At 34.7% G+C, this 9071-nt stretch overlaps 1 protein-coding gene and 2 non-coding genes across 3 annotated transcripts; 2 read left to right on the forward strand and 1 right to left on the reverse strand.

The window, feature by feature from the left end:
• Positions 1-5000: 5000 nt before the first annotated feature.
• LOC132196647 (MAPK regulated corepressor interacting protein 2-like) lies at positions 5001-8030 on the reverse strand. Its single transcript, XM_059619436.1, has 6 exons — positions 7870-8030; positions 7716-7812; positions 7095-7204; positions 6724-6777; positions 6556-6612; positions 5001-6496 (listed from the first exon to the last, which is right to left on the reverse strand). Exons 1-6 carry the CDS (start codon positions 7919-7921, stop codon positions 6426-6428), a joined length of 441 nt encoding a protein of 146 aa, XP_059475419.1. The 5' UTR covers positions 7922-8030; the 3' UTR covers positions 5001-6425.
• A 223-nt stretch (positions 8031-8253) lies between these two features.
• Positions 8254-8324, forward strand: Trnag-ccc (transfer RNA glycine (anticodon CCC)). Its single transcript has one exon. It is a non-coding gene; the product is annotated as a tRNA-Gly (tRNA).
• Positions 8325-8739: 415 nt separating this feature from the next.
• On the forward strand, positions 8740-8948 carry LOC132198486 (small nucleolar RNA U3). Its single transcript, XR_009441983.1, has one exon. It is a non-coding gene; the product is annotated as a small nucleolar RNA U3 (small nucleolar RNA).
• Positions 8949-9071: the final 123 nt, after the last annotated feature.

Here is a 9071-nt window from a genome sequence, read left to right on the forward strand (position 1 = left end):
TTTCCGTCGCTGTCACCCTCGCATGCTATGCAGGGGGTGAACATTAGCAGATGGAGCATCTTTTGTGATTAAAAAATGTTGGTTAAAAACTATAAGAAAATTTGATGAATATCTTAAAGGAATAAAAATATATATTATTATTACATATTATATTGAATGTTCAAAAAATCCTGCTGATTGGAAACCGCACTGAGAGAGTTTCTCAGTTCTGAACGGAGGGAGAGCAGGACATGTGTTAAATGATAAAAATCCTCAGAAATGCATTAATCAAACTGTGTTGCCAACAGGAAGTTAACACTTTTTTCTTTTAGGATATTGATATGTTGAATTGCTCTCATTCTTTGTCTCTAATTTGGTTATAGTTAAAAAAAACATCAATTAATATTTTTAATAAAAATTACAAAAGCTTTTTTACATGTCTGCAAAATGATTTCCAACAAAAACAAAGCATTTGAATAAATTGCGATTAGAGAAAAGTAATTAATGTAATTATCAATTTAAAGGCTTTTAGTTTTTAAAATATTAAACATATAATTATATTTAATATAAATTTTTTTGTCAATATACTTCCTTGTGTGTGTGAAGAAATAATTTACAAATCGAAAGGGTAGTAAAAGATTTATGATGAACTCTTGTGCATGTTTGATAATGTTGTTCTGGCCAAAATTCATTCTGTATCCTGTCCAAGATTTTATGAACAAGAAGCCACGTTCACAGTGGGGAAGCACAATAAAAATATTAATTTCAACGCATATATGTTTATTCCATGCAACGCTCATGCGACGCTCATTGCTTGTTTCATCAATCAATTCTTTGCAGTTTTGAAACTTTATTGTTGATTATATTTGCTCTTTTGTTTATTAAACAACTACTTAAATAAATAGTTTAATTGATAAAGTGCCCTATAAAATATAAATTTTATATATTCCCTTCTGCGAAGTGGCTTCTTTTCTTAAAACTCATCCTGAATGGTTTCTTGTCTACAGCAGAAATTGCAGACATTCTTATAAAGTACTTTTGCACCAGCAAATTGAATCTAGCTTAATCGGCAAACAAATAACAATCGCTGTCGCAATTCTCGAGCATAACGCAACTTCTTTCACAGAGGGATAAAAGTACACACGTGGTTTTTTTGGAGCGGGGCGAAAGGGCGCAAGGTGCGTCCAAAAGTGCGGGGCAGGTGTCGGTGGTAATAAAAAGGGGTCCATTCTTTCTTGACGAGCAGATCTTGTGTGTGCCAATAGTAATTGGCGGGAAACCGCGGCACGATAGTGCAAATAAACTGGTGTGATAAACCAAATCAATGAATCGGCACTATGGTATTCGCGAGGATGTCAAATAAAATACACACCGAGTTCGAGAATATTGTGTTTGCAATAAGGCAGCCGACGATATAAGCGCGTGGCTCCTGTTTGCTCAGCGACGTGTTTCCGGTCTCGGGTGTGTCCAAAGATCTTCTGCCATTTTACTTTGCGCCTCCCTTCTTTGAAATCCGACACCAACCCGTTTTATTATTATTTTCGTAGACACAAGTGCAGCCTCATCCTCGCGTTTTAATCGTCAGCTAATGAGCCGAATGAAAAAACACATTTTTCACACTCATCCGCCTTCGTCCTCATTGGCTATAGAGTATCATATAAATAATTGTGCTTTGACGCTAATTTATCTCATTTTTCATTTGCAGTAAAAAAATCTTTATACTTTTCTCTGCTACGGGTGACATTTTAGTCAACAAAAAGAAATTGCGCACAAAGACAATTGATGAACCCCATAAACTCCACCAATTCAAGGTATTAGGGACTTTCTTCTTAAATATCTTCAACATATAATTATTTTTTATTCTTCACAAATCAAGAAACAATTTAGAGAAAGACAAAAAGCAGTAAAAAATTATGTAAAAAGTAAAAACTTCTGACGAACAAGTCGCTAAAACAAAGACCTAAAAATTCTTCAAATTTTTTTTAGTATGCGAATGTTTTTCTGTTCTTTAGTGGCACTGTGCACTAAATTAGTGCACAGTACATAGTGTCTTTGTTTGTGTTGTAAAGTGTAAAGCAGTTTCAGAGTTTTACATTGAAGAGTTTTTTTTTGTGGTTTTACAGAAACTATGTGAGCTAGATAAACTTAGCTCTAAAGAATGGAATATATTTCCCAATTTTTTATTTTAATTAACATAGTTGACAGAAAAAGATAAATTTCTGAGTCATTGCAAAGTTATTTTTTAATTAAAAGTCCAAAATTTTGGTACGTGAATTTCATTCTTTTATGCCAAGTTTTGCTCGCAAAGTTTCATCAGTAAAACCACGAAAAACCTAAAAACTTTCACCCGACAAGATTACTTTAAATTTAAAACGTAAATCTGAGATTGCGACCAACAGCCAGCCGATTGTACGAATTCAAATTTAAAGAATTTTTTGCTCTTAAAAATTGCATATTTACCAAAATAATATAATTCCAATCCTTTTCATCGCCACCTAATTTTCTTGATAACCCAAGCCCAAGAAGAAGGGGTTGTCGCACAAACCGCTGATGAATCTTAAAAGACATTTTTATAATTCAGTCACTATTTTTCACTTCACCATCATAGACAGAGAAACGTAAATAGTTAATTGTTAACGTTAATAGTTAATTAAGGCCAATATTTTTTTAAGTGATATTTATCATTACTTAATATTTACAAGTGCAATAAATTCATGGATGCAATTTTACAATATGAATTTGTTTTCTATTTTCTTCATTCTATCTTACTGATGTTGAATATTTTACATTATTACAATCCTGGCCGGCAATCGTTTTATTAAAATATAGTTTAATTAAGTGCCTAATCTTAAATTATAACAGACTTAATTTTGACGCACACTTTTTATGGAGGAATGAGAGCAACAAGTTGCGCCCACACGGAAATTTATCACCGAGAGCATTTGCCGCCGACTTGCCTGCTGACCCCGACAACTTCCTTTTTGGTTCCTCCGATAACCCGCAGCCCAATTTAAGTCAAACGCAAAACTAGCCATATAAATGAATGAGAGCACCTCGGTGCGTTTATATACATGTGTGCTATTATCATGACCCCAACTTCCTGCGCATAACTTGGAATATTATGTGTTTGATTACGCGGCGATGATCGCATAGCGTCGCCGCCTGTAAAAACCAGAGCCAGGGGAAAAAAGCATCGCGGTGCAGCGCACGTCGCTATTTATCATCACGCATTTAGATCACAATGTAATATACATAAATCAGCAAAAGGAAACAAACACGATCGAAATCTTGAATAAAAGAGGAGCAGTGTTTCAGACCGACTAATGAAAATATCGCCATAAATCTTGGAATATCAAGCAGGCGCTAGAAAACTCTTTAATTATCTCTCGCCTCGACACTTCAATTTTCGTTCGGCCTCCTCCTGCCTGGTCTGTTTAGCGTCAATTGAGGCTGCTGACCGATGAAACTGACAAAAACTTTTTAAAACGTCATCAGCGATTTTATTATGTTTGATCTGTTCAGATTTGGAAAAATTGCTGTTTTGTTTCAGCACAAGCAACTATTTTTTTTTTAATTTATAAATTTTTATGCAACACAACTTTTAGGGTTTTATTTTACTTTTACACTAATTTTTTGGTTAAAAAGCGAATTCTTCTTTGTAAAGAAAAAATTTACTAGAAATAATATTAAAAATTTTAGATAAAAAACCCAATGAACTGAATGGATGATCATATAATCTTTTCTTCTTTTATTAATTTTATTCACTAGGACAATAGTTTATTCATTTTATTCTATTCTAACATTTTCAATAAATTACAATCAACAAAATGTAGAACTGAAATAATAATTTTTCCAAATTAAAATTTATAGCTAAAATTTGAATATTCCGTTATTTATTTTTAATTCTTGAAGGAGATAAAATTTCTGAATAATCACTCTGGTGCTACAATTCAAGCCGGGTCGTGTGTGTACAAATGCAAGCAAACACCTCACTCGCGCCACGCAGCCAGGGATGCAACTTCCTCGGCCGCAGACAGCAGTTTCACGTAATTAATTTGATTCGACTCTATGCGAGCCGCAACACACATGTTTAAAATTAATTTCAATCCTCTGGTTTCGCTTGCAACATGATCTCGGCAGTCGCTTTTCGAGCGCGCGCTAAAAAACCGACTCAACATAATTACCCTCCGCGGCAGCCGGCGCTCCTCTCTCTCCATATTGCGCCCCAACGAAAGGAAAAAATTAAGCGCAGGTCTCGGGTCTTTGCCTGTTTTCATAATCGCTTTTGCGGACTATTTCACTCGCGACGCGTCCATCATCAACCCACACATAGTTTTGAGTTGCTCGGGACTTTTGAAGTTTTCATCGTGCCGAAACATAAGATTTGAATAAAATAAAAAATGACAATTTTGTTAAAATAAATATTTAATTCAATCTTGAACGGATTTAGAAAAAAAATACACACACAGTAAAGACAAGTTTTAGTTGCAGAGAAGCATACATAGCACCTGCCATGTTTTTGTAATTCTAGAACACAGTTATGCAACTGGCTTTGCTTGAATGTCAAGTTGGAAGTTGATCAACGGCACAGTACAAAAAAATTTGTATTTATTTTTTCAATTTAAGATCTGTTTGTTTTACTCTAAATTACATTACTCTGGCGTTTTACCAGACATAAAATATGCTAGTTGTAAACCCTTTCATTCTTTTTTTCCAATTTAAAAATTTTGTATTAACCGAGAAGAATAAAATAATATAATAATTTTTATGATATTATTTAATTACTGATAATAATTTATTCAAATTAATATAAAATTTAAATTAAACATCAGAACTATAAATAAATTAAAATTTACAAACAGAAAAAAATTTAAATTTTATAATTGAATATTATCTGCTTCAATTATTTGTTATTGTTGTCTTTTTTTATTACATTTTCAAATATTTAAATTTAAAATTGTAATAACATCGGTAAAGAGCAAGAAACTTTTTATGATCAAGGAACATAAAAAAATTCCTTATAAAACAAATTTTCGTATTTTTTTTTTAAAGCCCGAGGCTTTCTGATTTATTAGAAATTCACAAAAAATAACAATGCACCACCAGTGACTTGCTCGTCTTCAACGAGAGACGGCTTGCCTGGCAGCAGGCGGTCACGACTGCCCGACCAGGGCTCTCAAAAAGAGCCCCCCTGACTATCAGTGGCCGCCAGATATATTTGTTTATGAACTATTAATGTACTACTCTGACGAGAAATGCAACTAGTCACTCTTGATTGACACTTAACTACCTGGAAAGCCCTCCAAACTTCTTGACCAAAGCTCAATTTACGACACTAAATTAAAAATTCAAATCAACATACAAAAATAAAATACGGATGGAGCTTCAGTCAAAAAGTTTTGAACTTCCCAAGGCCCAATCTTTGAACATAAAAATCGACGGTATAAGCATAATGTTTCCTCTAAAAGAACAAATTGAGCTAACTGACACTGAGTGAGATTGAAACCGTCCTTATTATTAGTCACTTAATTCTGCTCTATCACCGACACAATAAATTGTACATAAAAAGAATTTTGATCGCACATTCAAGTCGGTCGTGACTAACAAATAACATTATTTTTTGTGCAATAATTAAGAAAACAACTAACAGAAGAGGTGATATGCTAGTTAGCTTAGCACAAGCTGCCCTGATTTTCATTAAAACTCCCTGTCTTTTGTAACAAAAGAAAAACCCTAATCGCAAAATTGTCACATCTCACTACATTTACGGACACTTTGAACTACATTTCTTTATTTATATCGCCGGCTCGTCAGGGTTCCCACTCGGATTAAAACAAACCAATCGAAACAATGTAGAACGGGTGCCTCAAGATTGGTTTGTCAAAATCTATACAAGCGGAAGCTCAGCCGAATTTAGGTAAGCACGGAGAATATCTCTGCAAGTCGCAAGAAAAACGAAAAGAGAGCTCACAGAGAGTGAAGATATCCTTTGAAAACTGCGCAATGTTCCGTTCCGAGAGGCAAATCCATAACAATTAGTAACAACTCATTCAATCTACCCTCGGCCTTAGGAACATGTCGTGTGTTTAGCTTCTTTTCTTTCTATAAAATAATATCTTCAATATTTCGCAATACAGTCTTTGGTTTTCAAAATATTCTTACTTCGCCCTCTACCACTGGACACTGCTGTCGGTGGAGAATTGCTTTCTGTGTCTACTTGAACTCAAATATATAGTTTTTAGGCGCCTTCCGGACAGAAAGCGATCGCGGCCTTGTGCTTGGAGGATCGACTACCGGTGGCATGTTGATGATCGACAAATGAACAAATAATGAATGGTACTCGCGAATATAACAACTAGTGAGTCTTTCGGAAAAATCATGTCACAGCTCCGTAATGTGTCGGCTTGTGTCTCTGCATCACAAAACTGAGCACACACTCCCAACGCTTACAGCGACTCGGTGATTTTGCTGAACAGTCGCTTGCCCCACCAGCCCTCGAGGTCAAAGGGCTTGAAATCTTCAAACAAAGTGTCTATTAAAAGTAACTCCAACACACAATATGGTCAAGGTTCTTACCTTGGAGCTCTTGGCATTCGTCGGGGCTCTCGAAGAAGGCAATGTTGCCTTTTGTGTCTGAAATTCCAATCAATTAATATTTCTATTAATTAAATTAAAATCATGTGATCATTTTTTAATGTGCGTTCTGTGATTTCTCAGTTTTATTTCTCTTTAAATTGAACTTACTTTGGTTCTTATCAGGGGTTTCAGCCTCGATTTCTTTGAATACCGTGTTCCATGCTGAAAAATAGAAAATTTTATAGGAAATTATCAGAAACACTTATGCTTAATCTTAAACGACCTATGCACCATGAAACTGCATTACAACTCCTTATCTGATGTTGCCAAAATTTTACGAGGGACCTTTGATCTGAGTGGAGATAAAAGGAGACAAGCCTCCAGCAGTCAAAAAATGTGCATGACTTTTCTTTTAAATTTATGATGAGACAAAAAAGTAGTTTGAAAAAAGATATAATTTAAAAAGGTCATTTATGAGGCAATAACTTGCCTTTGAATTAATTAAAATTAGCAATTATTAAGAAAAAAATCAGACGTACAATCATAGACAAAGTTGACGAGTTCCTCATGTTGCGGAGTAATTTCTTCTTGCTGTGATCTCTGGCTGATAAATTTTCTGTTCAGACTATTAAATACCGGCTTCGGTTGGCTGGAAAAACAAATTAATTAATTTTGTTAGGCGTCAAGGGAAAAACAATGGCAATTAAAATTACTAAAATTAAAGACACAAACATGCTTAATGGGTGTGTGACTGGCATATAGAACAAGAATGTCCACTAAGCTTTACAACAAGAGGATATTTTTGTACCTCCCAAAAAACTCAAGGCCAGATTTGAGGGTTGATTTGCATTAGAAAAATGCGTTTTCACGCAATTATTTATTAAACTAGCACACAAAAATTATTGATCAATTGTTGAGAAAATTATTAAACCAGCTAACAAGATTAAAATATTTTCAAAGTTATCATTCAAAAATAACTTAGTTAAAAATTATTTATGCGAGAGCACGCTGGTTATTACGTCAGCAAAATTTTAGGGTTTGAACCAAAAGTAAGATTTAAAAAAAAAAATCTCAGGGTCGAGCTCGATATAAAGAACACTTTCCAGTATAATCTGGGTTTAAAATTAGGGACTGCCTCAAGTTGTTGGGATTAAACTCACTTCATAATTTGGCTCTCATCGCCATTGCCGTTGCATTCAGCTGTTCGTCGAGAATGATCCCGTGAGTCCAGTCGCTCGATCTTTTGGCTGAGTCCAACTGGAAAGGAGGAAGAGACATTTCATCAATGTCCTGATGGAACCTCGCTAAACTCACCTCTTCTGGCCTTGGCGACAAATTTACTTGGACCCTTTGAAAGCGTGTACATTTTCTCATTCAACCATTTGTCGTACTTCTTCAGCCCAGCCTGTCGTAGGTAGAGCTAAAACCAGTAGGGCCAACTTTGCCGATCGCTCGCATGTCCTAAAACCTTGGCAAGCGCGGAGAGCGGAGAGATAAAAGATAACGAAATAATAAGTATTTATTTATAGAACATGAAAGTAAAAACAACGTTGTTTTTCTTAAGTAAAATTTAAAATATCATTGTTTCTCAGCAAACTCGACATTTTAGCCGACACTGCACAAGCTACAAAATATTAATGTTACTTTATATTAGGTTTGAGTTTATATGGCATTTTGCAGCCTCTAGTAAGTTTGTGCGCACCGCTGGTGTAATGGTATCATGCAAGATTCCCATTCTTGCGACCCGGGTTCGATTCCCGGGCGGTGCATTTTATAGTCTTTTTACAACCTTCAAATATCAAGAAATATAATTAGCTCTCTTTTAATTAAATTTTATTTCTTCTGCTGCTCTATTTTTCTTTAAAATAGAACTACAATAAAGAATAAAAATGCATTTTCAAGGGCAACATGAGCTGTCCCCTAGTACCTAATTTCCTCAATAGATGGCATCTGAAAGTAATTTTTAATTTTACTTCTTATTTTTAATTATAAATTTAATTGTAGATTTAAGCGTAACTAACATCATTTCAATAAAATAATAAAACCAGTAAGCAAAATTTTAAACTATAAGAAGGAAAGCTTATAATAAGAGTGAATAAGGATAACAATAATAAAATCCCAGCATAGACGCGAATATGGTCACGAGCAAAAGTACCGACCAGAAAGTCAAACCTATGTTTAACTAAGATCATACTTCACAGGATCATTTCTGTAGTATGTATCGCCCGCATAGTTAAACAACTTTGCACCCCGAGACTCCACGATGAAGAGTGACAATTAGAGATCCTGAGCGTGAAAAGGACTGTTGTGTGGTTATCCACTCTTATGTCATTGATGATCGTTCACCCTCAGTTCTTGGACTGAGGGGATGGATTTCTAATAGTCTGAGTGGTTCTCAATTTTTTAGTAATTTAAAAATAGCCCTTCCCTGAACATCAGCATTAACTGCAAGGTACAGTTAATACTCAAGGATATGAAGCTTTAATATATTATGATATGATTGCATATCTAAAAAA

The sequence above is a fragment of the Neocloeon triangulifer genome, unplaced genomic scaffold (genome assembly GCF_031216515.1).
Source record: "Neocloeon triangulifer isolate White Clay Creek 2 clone unplaced genomic scaffold, ASM3121651v1 ptg000012l, whole genome shotgun sequence".
Classification (NCBI taxonomy): domain Eukaryota; kingdom Metazoa; phylum Arthropoda; class Insecta; order Ephemeroptera; family Baetidae; genus Neocloeon; species Neocloeon triangulifer.